The 21579-nt window shown below is 46.1% G+C and overlaps 1 protein-coding gene across 3 annotated transcripts in view; it reads right to left on the bottom strand.

The window, feature by feature from the left end:
- The window catches only part of PIEZO2 (piezo type mechanosensitive ion channel component 2), a 381856-nt gene extending 360504 nt beyond the window's left edge, over nt 1-21352 (bottom strand). For all 3 annotated transcript variants that reach the window (XM_068147620.1, XM_068147619.1, XM_068147621.1), the window contains exon 1: nt 21062-21352. In XM_068147620.1, coding sequence (XP_068003721.1) covers nt 21062-21125 — 64 coding nt within the window. In that variant the 5' untranslated portion in view covers nt 21126-21352. The remainder of the gene's footprint in view (nt 1-21061) is intronic.
- Between the last annotated feature and the right edge of the window lie 227 nt (nt 21353-21579).

Below are 21579 nucleotides of genomic sequence, written 5' to 3' on the forward strand. Positions count from 1 at the left end.
TATGACATCAGCTATTGTTTCCCATGTTGAAATCACATTTCCTAAGGGCAGATGTGTCCAAAACAGGAGAAAAAACAGTAGCCAGGTGTAACTTCCAGCACCAGTAACTCCTCTTTTATCAAATGAAGGCTACATCCTGGCCTGCATTAGGAATAGTGTGGCCAGCAGGAGCAGGGAGGTCATTGTGCCCCTGGACTCTGCTTTGGTTAGGCCGCACCTTAAGTACTGTGTCCAGTTCTGGGCCCCTCAGTTTAAGAAGGACATCGAAACACTTGAATGTGTCCAGAGAAGGGCAACAAGGCTGGGGAGAGGCCTTGAACACAAGCCCTATGAGGAGAGGCTGAGGGAGCTGGGATTGTTTAGCCTGGAGAAGAGGAGGCTCAGGGGTGACCTCATTGCCCTCTACAACTACCTGAAAGGTGGTTGTAGCCAGGAAGGGGTTGGCCTCTTCTCCCAGGCAACCAGCACCAGAACAAGGGGACACAGTCTCAAGCTGCACCAGGGGAGGTTTAGACTCGAGGTGAGGAGGAAGTTCTTCACTGAGCGAGTCATTCATCATTGAAACGGGCTGCCCAGGCAGGTGGTTGAGTCATCGACCCTGGAGGTGTTCAAGAGGAGATTGGACGTGGCACTTGGTGCCATGGTCTAGTCATGGGGTCTGTGTTGATAGGTTGGACTCGATGATCCTCGAGGTCCTTTCCAACCTAAGTTATACTGTGATACATACACTACATACACTTTTCTTATGTTGAAACTGCAACTTCTCCCTTGCTTCTGGTAGCACTAAAGAGACCTGACACACAGTGGGTTGACCCTCTAGAGGAAGTGCAGTTAACTAAACACTACAGTCAAACAACTATATACATCTTGCAGCTTTCAGGCCAAAATTTGGAAACAAGTCCTTCTGCTGGATCCATAAAAACCAGTACAAGAGATTCTGTGAACGACTAGCACCAAGCGTTTCCTACATCCGAAATGCACAGCCAGCTCTTCAAAGGCTCTTTTTCAACTGGCAATCCAACAGCAAAAGAACTACTGCTAAAAGTAATTTGTCAGTACCACAAGCGATGGAGAACTTCTAGGAGAAAAGAATGCAGTACAGAAACACACATGACTGGGTGTTTTTTTTTTTCCCTGTGGTTTTAAAACAAATTAGCTGTCAGTGATTTGCAGCACAAGAAATCCTGACTAATTAAAACTAGTCGAGATCGTGAGCATGATCGCTAGGAAAATAACGCCAACAGTTTACTGGCTGCTTACTCCCTCAGAGAACGCCAGCGCTGGACAGTTCTTGAAACTGAGAAGAAATGGGGTAGGTCTTGTGTTAATTCATCATTTTGTTCACCACAAGGCAGTGACAGATGGCCGTGCCAATGTTACAGAGTAACCTCCATTAATAATACGCACTTTGAGTTGGGAAACACAAATTTGACCTATTTTGAGCCTTTGGATGCATATTGCATGTGTTAAAACACAGCAAATCAGAACGTGTCCTGCAAATGCTGGCTGTGGATTTATTTCTTTATTTTTGAAACCAAGAATGCAAAATTGCACTCTCTGAGATTTGAGTACCAGCGAGTTTAGAAAAGCTAAAGAAACAATTCCTCAAAGCAGGATTGGGGTTGCATCCAAAGCATCATAAGCAGCAGGTGAAAGGAGGGGATTCTGTCCCTCTGCTCTGCTGAGGCCCCACCTGCACTGCTGGGTCTAGTTATGGATTCCTCAGCACAGGAGAGACACGGACATGTTGAAGCAGGTCCAGATGAGGCCACCAAAATGATCAGAGAGCTGGAGCACCTCTGTGAGGCCAGGCTGAGAGAGTTGGGGTTGCTCAGCCTGGAGAAGACAAGGCTCCAGGGAGACCGTCTTGTGGCCTTTAAGTACTTACAGGGACCTATAAGAAAGATGGGGACAGACATTTTAGCAGGGTCTGTTGTGACAGGACAAGAAGTAAAGGATTTAAACTAAAGGTTATGGGTATTAGTTTGGGGGGGTTACGTTTGTTTGGGGTTTTGGTTGGTTTTGATATGGGGTGGATTTTGTTGTTGGTTGTGGGTATTTTTTTTTCTTTTAAGGAGCAACTAAAATGGCCAATGTCTACTTTCTATTTCTCACACTGAAAGTGATAAAGTTTTTGATTGGACCTCTCTTCTGACATTCAACATAAGCGACTGGGCTGTACCAACAGCAGCATAGCCAAGGGATTGTTCCCTGGAGCACCACACAGTTTTGGCCTCTCTCAGGACAAGAAATATGTTGATGGACTTCAGCAAGTTCAGGGGGTGGCTCTCAAGTCAGCCAGGGCTGAGTTTAAAGCCCCATGAGGTAAGACTGCGAGACTCAGCCACAAGATAAGACAGCTTTGTGGCATCTCACAACAGCCCCCAACACCTAAAAGGAGGTTATAGAAAATGCAAAGCCAGGCTCTCCACAAAGGCACATATTGAGAAACAGCCACAAACTGAAGCTGGGAGGATTTAAGGAGGAAATGAACTAAAAAGTCACTGAGAGGCTAAGTACTGGAAGAGGTTGCAGACCTCCATTCTCAGAGACTTTCAAAACCCAACAGGGAAAAGCCCAAAGCAGTCACTCTTAAATTCAGCAGTGCATTGAGTAGGAGATTGGACAGAAGACCTTCTGAAGTGCCTTCTTAGCTGGGATGATATGAAGAGGGAAACACAAAGATGGGCCAAGAGCCTGTCCTGTAATCATCCAAAAACCTAGGAGGGGAGCAGCCAACCTCAACCACTTCAGAAAAAAAATCAAACTGGGTAACTACCTATCCCACAAAAGAACAATAGTCTTTCTCCTCTAAACAGCTGATGGTTTCAGTGACCTGGCTACCTCAGCCTTTATGTTGTGGGTTGTTTTTTTTTCCAACCAACCCATTCTTTGATTCTTATTTCAGTGTATTTCAGTAACAATTAAGATGTTTTAATTATGTAGACAGGATCCTCTGGTAGCAAGACTTTCTTGTTCCTTCCAGTTTGCAATGTTGTTGGAACAATGATACTTTCCCATTTCAAGGGCAACAGGAAAACAGCTTCCTTCAAAGGGGGAAGAGGAATTGCCCCAGCTGCAGTAACAGAAACAGAGGCAGGAAATAACCTGACATCCTCATTCTACAATTCCAACTGATTCATTCTCCGGGGCACACTAAGGACCATTTGGGGCCTTCTGCCATTTCCTCCCTCTTGCCAGTACAGCTCATCGCTAAGCACCAGGAAAGCAAATTTATGCATTGTCTCTTTACTGGATTTTAATGCGGACCTCTCTTCAGAAAGGGATCAGCTGGACTCCCCAGTTCAAGAGAGACAAGGAACAACTGTATAAAGTCCTGTGGAGAGCCATGAAGATGATAGAATCAAACAATGCACTGGGTTGAAAGTAACCTCTGGAGGTCATCTAGTCCAACTCCCTCTGCAGTAAGCAGAGACATCCCCAACTACATCAGATTGTCAGAGCCCCATCAAGCCTCTCCTTGAATGTCTTGGACAAATTCAAGGTGAGGGATGGGGCCTCTCTCACCATCCTGTGCATCCTGTTCCAGTGCTCCACCACCCTCACAGTAAAGAACTTCTTCCTACTGTCTCATCTAAATCTACCCTTCTCTAGTTTAAAACCACTGCCCCTTGTCCCAGTGCTTTATGTGTAGGGTCCTTTCAGGAACTGGAAGGACACAATAAGGTCTCCTTGCAGACTTCTATCTTCCAGGATGAACAACCCCAACTCCCTCAGCATAAGGGCAACAGAGCATCTCTCTTATGAGGAGAGGCTCAGAGAGCAGGGGCTGTTCAAACTGGAGAAGAGCAGACTGAGCAGGGATCTTCTCAATGTTGATCAATAACTGAAGGGCAGGAGGCAAGAGGGTAGGGCCAGACGCTTTCCAGTGAGGAGCAGTGATAGCACAAGGGGCAACATGCACAAACTAGAACCCAGGAAGTTCCATTTGAACATGAGGAAAAACTTTTCTGTGAGCCCTGGAACAGGCTACCCAGAGAGGTGGTGGAGTCTCCTCCTCTGAAGAGATTCCAGACCTACCTGGACACTGTGATCCTAGGCATCATGCTCTGCGTGACCACGCCTTTGCAGGGCAGTTTGGATTAAATGATCTCCAGAGGTCCCTTCCAACCTCCAGCATTCTGTGATTAGGCAATCCCTCATTTCTAGACCCTCAAAATGACACAGTGGGGTTGTTTTCCACCCCTTAGTGTATCTGCAGGGAGGGTTGGACTAGGTAACCTCTAGAGGTCCCTTCCAACCCAGTACATTCTAGGATTGTGTTCTATGCTGTGACAAAAAAAGCAGGTATCAAGAGTGAATTATTGAAGCTGCCAAAAATTGACAGTGCCTTATTCATAGAATCATAGTCTGGTTTGGGTTGGAAAGGGCCTTTAAAAGTCATCTAATCCAACCTTCACCTAACGTTATTATATCTTTTGAGCTGAGTTGAATCTGCTGCTGATATTGATCCCATGCTGCCACCACGCCAGCTTCAAAATGAAAGTGCTGGCTGGAGCAAAGTATCATGGGGCTTGAAGTCCAGATGGTAACATGAAAGGCTTCCTGTTCCTGGCTGCTGCTTCACTTTGTTTCCAGGTTTTTGGGTGTTAGTCTTTACCACTGAGTGGGCTGCAGGGCAGGGTAGGAGGGACTCTCAGGCTTCTGCTGCTGCTTCGGCATTTTGCTGCACTTTTCTGCAAATAGGCTAATCAATAGGTAATTAACCAATAGGTATTTGTGCATTGCATCAACTGCAGCAAAATTCTTTATCTCAATCCAGAGGGTGTTCGTTGTTGGGGTTTGTGTGTGTGTTACTTTCCCTCCTGTCTGTGTGAGGAGGGATGGGGGCTTCTGAGAGCAGGCTGTGTTAATCCAGGTCAATCTTCAAGCAAGTTTTGATTGAAATCACAGTAGTACAATAAACTGCAAGGCTCTTGTTGAGCACACATTATTACAGCATCACAGTATAACTTAGGTTGGAAAGGACCTCGAGGATCATCGAGTCCAACCTATCAACACAGACCCCATGACTAGACCATGGCACCAAGTGCCACGTCCAATCTCCTCTTGAACACCTCCAGGGTCGATGACTCCACCACCTCCTGGGCAGCCCGTTCCAATGAAGAATGACTCGCTCGGTGAAGAACTTTCTCCTCACCTCGAGTCTAAACCTCCCCTGGCACAGCTTGAGACTGTGTCCCCTTGTTCTGGTGCTGCTTGCCTGGGAGAAGAGACCAACCCCCACCTGGCCACAACCACCCCTCAGGTTGCTGTAGAGGGCAATGAGGTCACCCCTGAGCCTCCTCTTCTCCAGGCTAAACAATCCCAGCTCCCTCAGCCTCTCCTCATGGGGCTTGTGTTCAAGGCCTCTCCCCAGCCTTGTTGCCCTTCTCTGGACACGTTCAAGTGTTTCGATGTCCTTCTTAAACTGAGGGGCCCAGAACTGGACACAGTACTCAAGGTGTGGCCTAACCAGAGCAGAGTACAGGGGCACAATGACTTCCCTGCTCCTGCTGGCCACACTATTCCTAATGCAGGCCAGGATGCCATTGGCCCTCCTGGGCACACTGCTGGCTCATATTCAGGTGGCTGTCGATCAGCACCCCCAGGTCCCTCTCTGTTTAGGAGCTCTCCAGCCACTCTGACCCCAAACAAACCAACCAAACAAAAGGTATGCTTATATTGCTTTCAGCAAATTACCAAATAAAAACCCCAAACAACCAAACATTATCATATTTGTGAGAAGCCTCCAACCAGCTGTGATGTTCCATTTGTCAATGACAATGAAAAGCTGTGGGGGAAGAGGTTTTGACGTTTATGCACGCTAATGGGCACAAGGACTGAAAATGTTGAGTCAGTTCAATAAGAACAAATGGCTGCCAGGTTAAACGCTCCAGAAGGGTATTTTAAGATACGTTATATCAATAAGATCGCATACACACAGAGTCTTTCTTGTAATGTGCTTTACCTCAGGCGCTGTGCTTCAAGGTCAAACAAATACAAGGATTAGAAGTTGGGGAGGAAATCTGTATTGGGTTCAGGAAGTGTAAAATAGGGTCAGTTTTCTTAGACCTGGAACTTCTCCCATGTCAAAGGCATCACTTGCAGAAGAGCGATGGAAACTACATGTCACTGAATGCTAATCCTTCTAAACCTTACAGGGCCCACCATTAAAAGCATCCAGCCTTTAAACCTGGGGATGAAGTCAATTACTGGATTGATTTCAAAAGGAGCTGGGAGTACACTGCAGGCTTGCCTGGTAGAGAGCAAATATGATTTCTGTGGCTAATGAGGGTTTTCTACTCCATCTGCTGTGTTTGCCGTGCTGTATCTGAGGGAACATGAAGGTTGTTTCATCTGAGAGGAAGGAAAGAGTGAAGCTTTGAGCTAAGCTGTATGATCTGGTGGACAGAAGAATGATCGTGAGCCATCAATGTGCCCTTGTGGCCAAGAAGGCCAACATCATCCTGGGGTGTATTAGAAGGGGAGTGGTTAGCAGGTCAAGAGGGATTCTCCTCCCTATCTACTCTGCCATGGTGAGGCTGCACCTGGATTATTGTGTCCAGTTCTGGTCCCCTCAGTTTAAGAACCTCAGGTAACTTGTTGAGAGAGTCCAGCACAGAGCCACAAACATGATGAAGAGAGTGGAACATCTCCCTTACAAAGAAAAGCTGAGAGAACTGAGGCTCTTTACCTTGGAAAAGAGGAAACTGAGATGCCCTCATTAATGTTTATAAAGATGTGATGGACAAGTGTCAGGAGGACAGATCCAGGCTCTTCTCAGTGATGTCCAATGATAGGACAAAGGGCAATGGGTGCAAGCTGGAGCAGAGGAGGTTCAATGTGAACATAAGGGAATATTTTTTCACTGTGAGGGTGCTGAAACACTGGAACAGGCTGCCCAGAGAGATTGTGGAGTCTCCTTCTTTGGAAACATTCAAAACCCACCTGGATGTGTTCCCGTGTGACCTACCCTGGATGATTCTGCTCTGGCAGGAGGTTTGGACTAGATGGTCTTTAGAGATCCCTTCCAACCCCTAACAGTCTGTGACCCTATGATCTGTCATGCTAACAAGCACAGCCATACACCCACATAAAGGTTTCCAAGCACAGCTATGCCTTATGGAAATGACAGGGTTCTCCCAAGCAACAGAAAGGGAAACGCATTTTTGTGGTCATATGGAGATATACACTACTCTACTGGCCAACAAAGATCAGAGGTCCTGTACCATGTGGTAAGGTGAACACAGAAACTTAGGAGAAAGATGTGTCACATCACACAAGGAGAAGCTCTCTTATAGAAGTAAATCACAAAGAGTTCCCCTAATAAGCAAATATAGGAAGATAATTAGTAGAACACCATTAAAACCATACAAGAATCATAGAATGATCTGGGTTGGAAGGGACCTCCAAAGGTCATTTAGTCCAATGCCCTCTGCAGTGGGCAGGGACATCCTCAACTAGATCAGGTTGCCCAGAGCCCTCTCAAGCCTCACCTGAAATATCTCAAAGGATGGGGCCCCAACCACCTCCCTGGGAATCCTGTTCCAGATTTCCACCACCCTCATAGTAAAGAACCTGTTCCTAACATCCAACCTAAGTCTACTCTTCTCTAGTTCGAAGCCATTGCCCCTCATCCTATCACTACAGGCCTTTGTAAACAGTCTTTCTCCGTCTTCTTGTAGGCCACCTTCAGGTACTGGAAAGTCATTATTAGGTCTCCCCAGAGCTTTTCTACTGTTAGGAGACTCAATCAGACCTCAGAAGGAAACAACCAAGGTCAGAAAACAAAAACCAAACACCACAGTATCAAAGCCTATATGAAGGATTACAATCAGAAATGTAGTGAAGAAGATGGAAATTGAGATCTTCCCAATTGAAACTTATTTTCACAGAGGTCAATGGACACAGCACAACACTGGGGTCCTTTGTTTGGTTTTGTTTAATTTCACAGGGAAATTACAGCAGAAAGTGCTACTGTTGATTATCTTTGCCAGAAGCTTTGTTTTTAAGAAGAGAGTGAAGGCATTTTTATTTTATTTCTTCTTAGCAATCAGGTTATTAATTTCCTTTCAATTCAGAGAAAAGACAGCATGGAAGTGGTATTCATTATTTACACAGCACTGTGCTGCAAATACAGATGCCCAGCCTTTAGCTAAAAAACTAAGAGATGGGTCACACTTCACAGATTTTTGCTCTGTAATTTGTAACAGTAATTTGACATGTGTTGAATGTCTAGAGAAGAAAGAAGAGGAAGAATCAAAAAGGCCATGCAGCTTTTCTGGCTGGTGGCACATGCATGACAGTGTCTTTGAGGGAAACAATTTCATGATCTAGCATTTAGAAAAGCTATAAACATCTCTCTGAGATTTTCTGCACAGATACAGCTGTGGCCATCAAAAAAAAAATACTCATGATATCAATGATCTATGCAAAAAATGTAGAAAGTAATTGCATAGAATTACAGAATGTCAGGAGTTGGAAGGGACCTCCAGAGGTCATAGAGTCCAACCCCCCTGCAAAGCACGAGCACCTAGGGTAGATCACACAGGAACACACCCAGGCAGGTTCTGAAAGTCTTCAGAGAAAGAAACTCCACAACCTCTCTGGGCAGCCTGTTCCAATGCTCCAGCACCCTCACAGGAAAGAACTTTCTCCTCATGCTGAGATGGAATTTCCTGTGATTGAGTTCACATCTATGGCCCCTCGTCCTATCACTGGGTATCACTGAAAAGAGATTGGCTCTACTCTCCTGACAGACACCCTTCAGATATTTATAGACATAGATAAGATCCCCTCTCAGCCTTCTCTTCTCCAGACTAAACAGCCCCAGGTCTCTCAGGCTTTCCTCATAAGAGAGATGCTCCAGTCCCTTAACCATCCTCATAGCTCTCAGCTGAACTCTTTCCAGCAGTTCTCTGTTCTTCTTGAACAGAGGAGCCCAGACCTGTACACAATACTCCAGATGTGGTTTAACTAGGGCTGAGTAGAGGGGCAGATGAACCTCCCTCAGCCTACAATTTCGTGCTTGCAACTGAAACTGAGCTCCTTCTAAAACATGCCATGCAAAACATCCCAGAAAGTCTGATCCCTGACAGTTGCACATTAAAACAAGGCCTATCTTTCAGGCTGCTCTCTCATAGAAGTGAATGCCTGTGTGCAAATGCAGCACTAAAGCACAGAGCAGAATCACAGAATCCTTAAGGCTGAAAAAGATCTAAGATCATTGAGTCCGACTATCAACCCAAGGAATGTAATAGGACAAGCCTCAAGAATTCTAAGCACTGACCAAAAGGCCAATGAATTGAAACACGTCTCAGCAATCCTATTACAGCCATGAACACTACTTAATGATACTTCCTAAGAATTAGGCCAACAAAATGATAACATGAGTATTTATTTACAGTAGTAAAGATTTTCTGCATAAATAGGGGGTTATGGAGACAAATTTCCATTACTTGCCTTTGGCTTCTGAATTAAAATCTTCTCAGGGACCAGGAAACTGCTATTCTGAAAGATGCTGTAAAAAGCCACAAATATAACAAGGCAAGATAAACACAAGACAAACAAGTGCAGCCACTATGGAAACATTTTGTGTGTTCCGGACATTTTCCAATACATGAATGTGTATTAAAACAAAATTCAGAGTAAAAGTCACTGAGCTTGCTTGATAGAGGTCAGGGGGTGATTTCCTAGACAAGCACATCAACAATACCCTGGACAGGCTGGAGAGCTGGGTGGAGAGGAGCCTAATGAAATTCCACAAAGGCAAGTGCAGGGTCCTGCATCCAGGGAAGAATAACCCCCTGCACCAGTACAGGTTAAGGGCTGACCTGCAGGAAAAACAGGTCTGCAGAGAAGAACATGGGAGTGCTGCTGGACAACAAGCTCCTCATGAGCCAGCAATGTGCTCTTGGGGCCAAAACAGACAATGGCATCCTGAGTGTGTTAAGAAAAGCGTGGCCAGCAGGTTGAGGGAGGGTCTCCTGTACCTGAACTCCTCCCTACTGGGGCCACATGTGGAATACTGTGTCCAGTTCTGGGCTGCTCAGTTCAAGAGAGACAAGGAAGTACTGGAAAGAGTCCAGTGGAGACTACAAAGACACTGAGGGGACTTCGAGCATCAATGTGAGAAGGAAACACTGACAGACCTGGTGCTGTTCAGGCTGGAGTAGAGTGAGAAGGGGTGTTCTCAATGCTTACCAGTATCAAGAGGATGAAGCCCAACTTTTTCCAGGGGTCACAGTGACAAGGGCAACAGACACAAACGGGAACATGAGAGGTTCCATCTGAACATAAGGAAGAACTTCTTGACTTTGAGGGTGAGAAAGAACTGCAACAAGTTTCCTAGAGAGATTGTGGGGTTTTCCTTTTCTGGAGATCCAAAAGCACCTGGACATTGTGATCCTGGGCAACCTGCTGTGGGTGACCCTGCTTTAGGAAGGGGGGTGTTAACTAGATCACTTCCAGAAATCCCTTCCAACCTCCACCATTCCTTGATTCCATGTGATCCTGTGATTCTTTACCTACATAGGCTGTACATATCCTTCAGCAGAGAATCCAGAATGTTCCCTCTTATCTGTTTAGGAAATCATTTTAAGTTGCACAGGAGACTGATGAACAAGGGCCAGAACTGACCCCACTCTAACACCACTTAAATACTTCATTTTTAGTTATGTTCTGTCAAGCTACATTAACAAATTAGTGGCTTGGAAAAGTAGACAGAGTATGTAATGTCTGCAACATTGTGCTTTGAAATACATTGCCAAAAAGAGAGTGATTAGTGTATCAGTCACAAACACACAGGCATGCTTCTTGAAGTTTTACTTCATTTCCAAAAGAGCTTCCAAACTGGAGACTGCATGAATGAGCTCAGAGGAGATCACAGAATCATAGAATAGTCTGGGTTGGAAAGGGTCCTAGGAAGGTCATCTAGCCCAACCCCCTCTGCAGTCAGCAGGGGCATCCTAACTAGATCAGGTTGCCCAGAGCTCTGTTGAGCCATTTCAAATATCTCCAGGGATGTGGCCCCAACCACCTCCTCAGCCAACCTGTTCAGTGTTGCACCACCCTCATGGTAAAGAACTTGTTCCTAATATCCAGTCTAAATTTACTCTTCTCTAGCTTGAAGCCGTTGCTTCTTGTCCTATCACTACAGCCCTTTGCAAACAGTCTCTCTCCATCCTTCCTGCAAGCCCCTTTCAGGTACTGGAAGGTTACTATTATGTCTCCCCAGAGCCTTCTCTTCTCCAGGATGAACAACTCCTGGTCCCTCAGTCTGCTTTTGTAGCAGAGGTGCCCCAACCCCCTGATCATTTTCATGGCCCTACTCTGGACCAGCTCTATCAGGTCCATGTCCTTCTTATACTGAGGGCTCCAGACCTGGATGCAGTATTCCAGGTGAGGTCTTACCAGAGAAAAGTGGCAGAATCACCTCTCTGGATCTGCTGGCAATGAATCTTTTGATGCACAGAGACGCGCTATGCTGCATGATCTAATGATTCAAACTGTAGAAGTACAGTGTCCTAAAACTCTTCAGTTACAGCTAAAGGCAGATTTGCATTGTCCTCATCTCTTTCTCTTCAGAACTGGACAAGTAATTGATAGGAAAGTCAGAGCTGTTAATTTCTACAGTTAATCTGAACGGTTGGTTCTATGCCATACAAATGTTATTCTAAAGTGTTAGAGCAAATAGAACACTGGCCTGCTGTTGATCTAAGTGATTATACATACTTTTTCTCATCCAAAGGATTACTTACTAAGGCAACAAATTGAGAATTAAATAAAGAGTGTTCCTTTCTATTCACAGAGAATTTCACCCATGGAATTCATTGCTACAGGCTATTATCAAAGCAAACACTGCAGCTTGGAATTAAAGATAGAAAAGATAGAGAAAACAACCTTAATGTGACATTCAGGTTTTACAACTGCCTCCTCCAGACAGGAAATGGACAGGTAAGGCTCTCAGGAGAAGAGAAGTGGTGCATTAATTCAACCACATCCTGAAGATAATGCATCAAACAATACCCTTCTAACAAATGCACCAAAACCAAAGTATATAATTCAACTTGTCCAGGTTTGGGAGTTTTGAGTACTCAAAATTTTATGCTGGTTTATCTGACAATGCAGCCTCCATATCCCAGTTTCTCTGCATACAGGAATCAGGAATCTCTGTCACCCATATTCCTGCCAGGAACTGTGCTTGCTCTGAATACTTCTGTAATAGAATCACAGAATGCACTGGCTTGGAAAGGACCTCTAGACTAGGTCATCTAGTCTACCCCCACTGCAGCAAGCAAGAATATCCCCAACTAGATCAGGTAGTCAGAGCCCCATCAAGCCTCTCCTTGAATGTCTTGGACAAATTCAAGGTGAGGGATGGGGCCTCTGCCACCTTCCTGGGCAACCTGTTCCAGTGCTCCACCACCCTCATAGTAAAGAACTTCTTCCTACTGTCACATCTAAATCTACCCTTCTCTAGTTTAAAACTACTGCCCCTTGTCCCCTTGTCCCAGTGCATTATGTGTAGGGCTCTTTCAGGTACTGGAAGGACACAATAAGGTCTCCTTGGACACTTCTATCTTCCAGCATGAACAGCCCCCAATTCCCTCAGCATAAGGGCAACAGAGCATCTCTCTAATGACGAAAGGCTCAGAGACCAGGAGCTGTTCAGACTGGAGAAGAGCAGACTGAGTAGGGATCTTCTCAACGCCTCCACCACCTCCTTGGGCACCTGTTCCAGTGTTCTACCATCCTCATAGTAAAGAGCTTCTATCTGCATGTTGTCAGCTTCTGACCCACTTAGCTTCAGAGATCCATCAAGAAGACAGCCTGATGACCACAAAATAATGTTACAGAAAGCCTTTACCCTAGATAACAAACCTGATTGCTTTGGTTGCAAATATTGCTCAATTGGCTGCAGAACAGGGGTGGGGGGGAAACCCAAACAAATAAACACCCAAAACCTCACTATACAACTTTTTACTACCTTAGCAAAATTATCCCCACAGTAGCTCTAGAAGATCACAAAACCACAGAACGGTTTAAGATGCCTGAAGATGACTAAACTGCAGAATGGTTTATCTGGGAAGGGACCTTTAAAGGTCATCTAGTTCAACCTCCCTGCACAGAGTAATGACATCTTCAACTAGATCAGGTTGCACAGAGCCCCATCCAACCCGAACTGGAATGTTTCCAGGGATGGGGCTTCTACCATCTCTCTGGGCAGCCTGAGCCAGGATTTCACTACTCTCAATGTAAAGCTATTACAAAGGCTTGCATCCTCTACTTGACTACACAGGCTTTGTCACTAATTGGCACTTGCTAATATCATTCTTCATGACAGCAAGCAAGCAGTCTGTTTCTTAAGAGTGCTGCAGCCCAGCAGTAGAAAACAGTTACTGATGATCATCAAGTGAGACATTATCCTCAAAAATGTGAAGCTGAAGCACCTTATGGGCTATGATTTCTATAATAAAAGGCAAAGAGAAAAGATACACAGAGCAGAAAAGCTGGATTACAAACATCCAGCAGCTTCCCAAGCACGTGGAGAGAAAAACAAACAAACAAAAAAACACTCCACGCATTTTACTGTTATGAAGGAGCACATCATTTGATGTCCTTCTCAGATACAATCCACTTAATGTCATTCCCTTCAAGAACCATTTTAGCAGCACCAGGCATTCTGAAGTTGGTCTGCTGTGCAACTCCACTACCCAACAGACCTGCTTTGTAGTGCTATAGTGGTTAAAGCTGTTGTACTCTCTCCTCTCTGGCTTGTTACAAATTTTGTTGCCTAGGGTTTAGGACATTCAGTAAAATTACCTGAAATGAAAGACCCTGTGGGTACACATGTTCAGGTGCAGTAACAGAATCATTCTCTTCCTTAACTTCCCTCAGAAATACCTTCATAAAAAAGATGGGTTATCTGTTCCCAAAATGCTTACACTTCCATTTCATAGCGGGACTTGACAAAGAACGACTGAGAGAACTGGGGCTGTTCAGTCTGGAGAAGAGAAGGCTGAGAGGGGATTTTATCAATGTCTATAAATATCTGAAGGGTGGCTGTCAGGATGAAGGTGCCAGGCTCTTTTGGGCAGTGCCCAGTGTTAGGGCAAGGAACAGTGGGTATAAGCTGGGACACAGGGGGTTCCACCTCAGCACGAGGAGACACTTCTTTACAGTGAGGGTGATGGAGCACTGGAACAGGCTGCCCAGAGAGGTTGTGGAGTCTCTTTCTCTGGAGACTTAGAAAACCCACCTGGATGCATTCCTCTGTGGCCTGCCCTAGGTGAGACTGCTTTGGTAGTGGGGTTGGACTTGATGATCTCTGGAGGTCCCTTCCAACCCCTAACATTCTGTGATTCATGCCACAACTTGACTGCTCTGGTTAAGAAACCCAGAATACAGCTCAGTGTGGTATACAACCCTAGAACAGTTTGGGTTGAGAAAGAACTTTAAGAACATCAAGTCCAACTGTTGTATCTGCAGTTTAAAAGATAGAGAGGAAATTTCATGCATGACAATTTGTAAGTGATACCCATGAGGCTGAGCACTCCAAATAACAGATTTAAATGCTTCCCAGTGCCTACGGTCACCAGGGAAGTTGTCCACTTTCTCCAATTCTCTCCCATCAGCTGCCTCCCACTGATTTCCGTTCCCAAGATCATACTGCCTGCGTGACAAGCTACCTACTGGGCAAACCTTAAACCCAGAATGTATAAATTAGGAAGCTTTATTTCATCCTAACAATTTAGTGAATTCAAATCACTTAAATGAACAGTTCAGTTCACAGTATCACAGTATAACTAAGGTTGGAAATGACCTCGAGGATCATCAAGTCCAACCTATCAACACAGACCCCATGACTAGACCATGGCACCAAGTGCCACATCCAATCTCCTCTTGAATGCCTCCAGGGACAGTGACTCCACCACCTCCCTGGGCAGCACATTCCAATGATGAACGACTCACTCGGTGAAGAACTTCTTCCTCACCTCGAGTCTAAACCTCCCCTGGTGCAGCTTGAGACTGTGTCGCCTTGTTCTGGTGCTGGTTGCCTGGGAGAAGAGACCAACCCCTTCCCGGCTACAACCACCCTTCAGTTAAGTAAGTGGAGGTGGTAAGAACAAAGAGAGACATTTTATTTCTCCCCACATGTTTTTTTTGTGTGTGTGTGGAATGCAGCTTTAAATGGAGTTTCCCAGCATGCTTGCTAAGGGGAAGCGGAGGAGTCAACCAGAGATGGCTGTCACAGAAGAAAGGAGGTGCTGGGCTTGAAAGCAACTGCTGCCTCCCCACTCTCCCTAAAACATTTTCCCCTCCCCAAAACATTTTTCTCTGGATCTTATCTGACCTAAGACAGAAGCCACAGAGTCTGAAATCACATTTGCTTTTCACACAGAAGAAAATCTGTTCCTGTGCTTAGAAGCCTGGAAAAAAATGCTGCTCTTTCAAGCCTGTACATATTTCTTCCCCTCAACACCATTCACCTGCTTCCATCAATTGAGAAAAAAAACTTCATTGTTATTAAAGCAGCCAGATAGATTTCAGGGAAGGAAAACTAAACAGTCATTTTAGGATCTCCTGTGCAAGCTGCCACCCAAGTTAATTTTGTTTTGAGCATGCTAGCCATTAAGGGGTTCCTAGACTTCTTGTTGCTGTGGCTAACATTTTTATGAGTGTTCTGGGACAGCAACAGTTCTAAAATGTAACGGGAAGTCCATGTGAAGCGCTCTCATGCTGTTCACTATCATCCTTCTCAGAACATCATCATAAATATTCCCTAGCGCCTCCATAATAACAACAACAAAACAAAAAGAAAATCAGTTTTGATTTTTCTTTGCCTTCTTTTTAGTAGCTGGCCAATTTTAAAGCATAAGGGGAAGTGTTCTGACTAAGTGAGGTTGATTTCAGCTTTAAAAATGTGTCAGAGTTCTTATTCAGTGTATGTATACACACATATTCACACACTGTCACATGCAGTGTCATCACACAAATTACCCTCTATTGTGAGCAGTCCTGCACGACAACATGCTTTGTCATCACCCTGACATCATCTGTGCAGAGTGGAACATAAGGATCATTAGGTCGCCTGCACACAGCAGCACAATGTCATGCTGCACCATCACTTTTAACCTGAACCTCCAATAAATCAACAGCAAACACCCAAAAACATAATAATCTAGGCGTGATACTCTGCTTCACAGACTGGCCTTAATATTAGAGTTGTCTGCGTACAGAAGACGTGAAGAGCAAGAATTCAAAGCATCAAAACATATAGGGAGGCAGTGGATTGTGAAATGATCTTTAATGTGTTTAATTTTAACAGCATTTTAGTACCTGCTAATGTAGCAATAAAGTTATTTCCCCTCCAAAAATTTCAGCAATAGTTGTTAATTTGAAGATAAACAGGGAGCACCCAAGCATGCTGGCCTCTACCTTTTCCTTCTGAGGCACAGCCTCAGTCCCACTGAGGTGGTTCCACCAGCTGGATCTAAGTGGTTTAGAAGATAGTGTGTGTGCTTGGTAAAATACTCTCTGTAGCATATCATTTAGATCCTGAAGAGGCAATCATTCTGATTTGTTCAATATCATTCTGATCAATCATAGTCAGTAAAATCATAAGCCCTGTGAGGAGCAGCTGAGGGAGCTGAGGTTGCTCAGCCTGCAGAAGAGGAGGCTCAGGGGAGACCTTATTACTGTCTACAGCTACCTGAAGGGTGATTGTAGCCAGGTGGAGGTTGATCTCTTCTCCCAGGCAACCAGCAACGGAACAAGAGGACACAGTCTCAAGCTGTGGGGGGAAATTTAGGCTTGATCTTAGAAAGAAGTTCTTCCCAGAAAGAGTGATTTGCCATTGGAATGGCCTGCCCAGGAGGGTGGTGGGGTTGACATCCCTAGAGGTGTTTAAGAAAAGACTGGATGAGGCAGCACTTAGTGCCACGGTCTAGTTCATTAGCTAGGGTTGGGTGATCAGTTGGACTTGATGATCTTGGAGGTCTCTTCCAACCTGGTTGATTCTGTGAAAGGAGACCTAAAAGCAATTCCCACTATTTACCAGGGGAAATATTTCATTAATATTTTAATATTATTCCAACTAGTACCTGAACTCTGTTCTCTACCAAAAAAAAAAAATAATCTGAAGTATTTTATTTTATCAAATATCTGTATTTACCTCCTCCAAAAAACCCAAACAAACAAACAAACCAACCCACTCACCAAATTCCTAGAAGCTGCTACAGTTCTTACTTCATCTGGGTCAAAACCAAAGAGCTCAGGAAGCAAGTGGAACACAACACACAACCCAGCAGCACGAATCAAAAACAAGCAGAAGCTGCTCTCTCTCTAAGCATTTTGGTTTTCCCCATTTGAAACTAGCTTTATTCTGATTAAAAGAAAACCCATGAACTGTGTGTGAAGCAAAACAATTGGAAGCAGAATAATTAAAAATGGTTATCAAGCAATGCAAACCACAACTTTGTGGTTCAAGCCTTTACAAACCAAAGAAAGCAATTAGGAAGATATTGTTCTGATGCCATCTTTCAGAGACAACTCAGTTTTGGCATGTTTGAGGTCGATACAAATAACTGAAAAAGAGAAAGGTTCAAGCCATAGCTCAGGCTTTAAAGATGACACACAAAAAAAAGCCCACTTCCCACCAGCAGTGCCAAAAGCTCCCTCTCCTCTGTTTAATTGCTTGTTTTTTTCAGCACTGTGACACAGGAAAATATCACACTCACATCTCACTAAAATACCAACCACAACGGATCCAACCCTCTCTTACAGGGCAGAAAATAGCACTTTATTTGCAGGAAAGTTGACATTACTGTGAGGTACCATTTAAGCTCTAGGTTTGCATTAGACTGAGCATAAGATTGTATCATGAAAATCAGATGATGGTGGATCAGCTTCAAAGTCCTAAGCCTACAATCAGCTTCTCAATCTCCATAGTCTTTCATTTTCCTCATGTTAAATTTCCTGTCTTCAGCATACACTCAAGACATATCAGTCTTGAGGTTTAAATGGATACACTCAGACTTACCTGCACAACATTAAACTCTTCAGTGCTACAGATTTGAGCCTTGAAAATTCTTACAAGGAATTGTGCTTTCCCCTGAGCTATGTAGTTCTAATCAATGCTTGCAAAGTATTTCACAGCAGCAAAGGTAACTAGTGCTGGTATTTAATTTTACTTATTTTGAAAGTGTTAAGGATTTAAAGCATTTACCATTTTTTCGAGGTATTTAAAGTATTCAAGGCTGAATAAAGTATTCAGCATAACAGATGTGTTCTTTTTAATGAGTTTGCCACAGCTGCTTTCACCCTTCACACACCTCGTCAGGGCTCTCCAACCTTGTTTACTTTCTACTCTTGGAAACAGAAAAACAAATTATACCACGACAAGAAACTGTAGCAATCAAGCATTTGAAAAAATCACACGCAGAGACTGAACTAAAAAGAACAACTCTCTGTTTCCAGCCTCCTTGGCACTGCCAGACACATTTGCTGCCCAGACAGGGGCAGGAGACACAAGGCATCCCTCTGCGCAGCAAGTCCTCGTGGCAGCTTTTCAGCTGCGGAAGCAACCTCAGCATAAGTCATACAAAAAAAAAAAGACCACTCTGATATATGAATTCTAAAAAGCTTCTCTCCAGAAGCCCACGAAACACTTCCTTGATGCTCTGCAAAGGAGAGCACTGCCTCAGGGGTAACTCAGGTGCAGACAAAGTAGAGAAGTGACACAGGTTAAACTAGGTTTCACCCTAACGAGGACTCTAACAGCTCCTAAAGGAGAAGAGCATCAGACCTACAGGTGCAATAAATTAAGGCAGGAGAAAACTCCTTTGTCCAATTACTTATTCCTCTCAAACCCAGCTGAGCAAGACCACTAGGTCCAAAACCAAAAGCCCTGCAATGGGATTTCTTTTTTGTAGTCAAGACGAGAAGTCCTTCCTCCAGGCTTTCTATTTTGATTAATCCACAAATGAGTAAGATTTACGACCACAAGCAATTTCTGATTACATTCGTTCTCATCAGGGGAGGAAGGGGTGCTACTGCAATGCGAAAGTACCACTGCACCACTAATTACCAGTAACCAGGACAGCAAAACAGTTTTATCTCAATTTGTTTTGATACAGAAAGACTTTGGCAAGAACCTGACCGAGCACCTGACAGCACAATACCTCTGCTACTCTAAAACCACAGTTAGATGTGATGTTGTTAGAGTAATAGTAAAAAAATCTCACATCAACACTATTTATTTTCAAAAATCTTTCCTTTTCCCCACATGGCTTCCCAGAAAACTCACTGCCATCCACAATCCAATCATCTTTCCAAAGTTTAAAGAAAATATGGATAAGGCCCAAAAGCTTTCAAACATAGGGTACCTGGTACCACCTTCCCAGCCACCACCACCCACGTCCTCCGCCGCATGCAGCATTCCCCAGCACCAGCCACCAAGGGACTGACAGTCACACACAGATGGCTCAAAGTAGGTGGGAACCCCTCAACAGCTGTCATGAGCCTGGGGAACTGTGGCCTCCCCAGCCCCTGTGGTGGCCACCAAGTGCTAGGCACCTGCAGGGAGACCATGGAAAGGATGGAAAGCAGGCACAGATGCTGGTGGCAGGCTGGAAAGCTGCCTCTCCATCGCACGTTTTCCACAATCCCACCAACAACCACACTCAAGAAAAGAGATGGAGTGGGGGGAAAGTACATTTTTATTCTCAGTTCATGGAGAGGGGCTGCACACCATGAGGCACCAGGGTGCAAACTGGGTTCTGTATGCTTCTGGGAGGGCTGAGAATGCGGTCATAGAATCATAAAATACCAGGCTAGAAGAGACCTCAAGGATAAACCGGTCCAACCTTTCTTGGGAAAGTCTAGATAAGACAACACAGCACCCTTCTAGCTGAATATTAAAAATATCCAATGCTGGGGACACCAGCACTTCCCTGAAGAGAGTATTCCAGGGGCTGATTTTCTGCGTCCTCCTTCCCAGAGAAATTGGAGGCAGCAGGGAGTATCTGGAGCAAGAGCCTGGGGCACCTCTCAAGCAGAGTGGAGAGAAATCGACAAGCGGTGACCAGGCCACCACGGCGCTCGCCAAGGGCAAAGCCCCAGGAACGATGCGTGTTTTGGAGGTGAAAGGTGGGCGCTGGGATGCCCTCTCCCAAGCTGCCCGCCGAGGAGCGGGACGCGACCCCCGCAACACGTCCCGTTGCACGACCGGGAAGGGGCTGGCGGCAGCCGGGACGGGGCCGGGAGCCACGCAAGATACCACCGAATGTGGAGGATGCGCGGTATGGGGCCGAGCGCCGATTAGGGTGGGCAGCATCTCCGGCCCCGACTTTCCCCGCTCCCGGCGGGCAGCAGCCCCGACCCCCGCCAAGCCTCTCTCCGCGACCGTTCCTGCGAGCTAACGGGGGAGCATCGCTTAAGGGGGGGATTTATCTCCAAAATGCGCGGAGGGCAGCTAGTAATATTAACACGTACACCCGTAGCTGGACACGCAGGTCTCCATCCAAAAATAATTCGTTCCTTGGATGGCCGCCTGCTAAGTCAAGGCGATTGAATAAACTGAAATTTCTCTGAAATTACCGAAAATGAAGAAAATCGCTCCTCGGGAACGACGCTCACAAAGTACCCCTGAAACTAAGCCTGACAAGGGCAGAAGGACCGGAATGCTGGAAGGCGACCACCGACCTCGCCTTTCCCTCTCTCTTTCCCCCGGGGATGCAGGACGACGCCGGGCACCGGCGGCTTGGCCAGAGAACAGCACGGCCACAAGCAGGGGTCAATGACAGGGGCGCTCCCGGGGCGGACGGCAGCAAAAAGAACAACAAATATATAAAGAACTAACGGGTGAGCTATGAAGTTTGAACTTGCTTGTTGAATAAAGGGGAAAAGGAAGGAAAAAAAAAAGAAAAAAATGAGAGTAGCTGCGAGGAGACATCACGGAGCATCCCCCAAATCCCCGGCCCCAGGACGGTCCCGCCGCCGCCTCCCGGGACGCGCACCCACCCGGTGACACACACACACGCACCGCAGGACGTACCGGCAGTGAGGCAGACGGGCAGGAGCAGCCGGAAGGTCAGCCCGCACACCACCTCGCTGGCCATGGCGGCGGGGCGGGGGGTCGCGCCCGGCCGGCCGAGGAGCCTCTCCTCTCCCTGCGCGCCACCGCCGCTCCTAGGTCCGACCGTGCGCGGAGCCGCCACGGCGGCGGAGGAGCATCGCCCGTCACCCTCCGCGCTTCGCTCTGCTTCGCCTCGCCTCACCCGCTCCGCCTCACGCCTCGCGCTGCATCCCGCCGGCAGCCCGCGCAGCGAGCGCCGGGGCCCGAGGCACAAACTCGCACACTCCCGCCCCCTTGGGGCTCCCGCCACCGCCCGCCTTCCCTCCGCAGACAGCGAAGAGCGGACCCCCACCTCTCAGCACCGGTCCGACCGTGCGACCCACGCAATGAAACTTCTCCCGCCCCGCCCCGCCCCGGCGGGGCCGGACCGCGCAGCCTGCCTCTGCCCCTACTCCTGCCTTTGCCCGCTCCCTGCCCTCACTCTTGCTCATAATGCT

Source organism: Melanerpes formicivorus, unplaced genomic scaffold, assembly GCF_026170545.1.
Source record: "Melanerpes formicivorus ecotype bairdi unplaced genomic scaffold, bMelFor1.0.p_v2 SCAF_15, whole genome shotgun sequence".
NCBI lineage: Eukaryota > Metazoa > Chordata > Aves > Piciformes > Picidae > Melanerpes > Melanerpes formicivorus.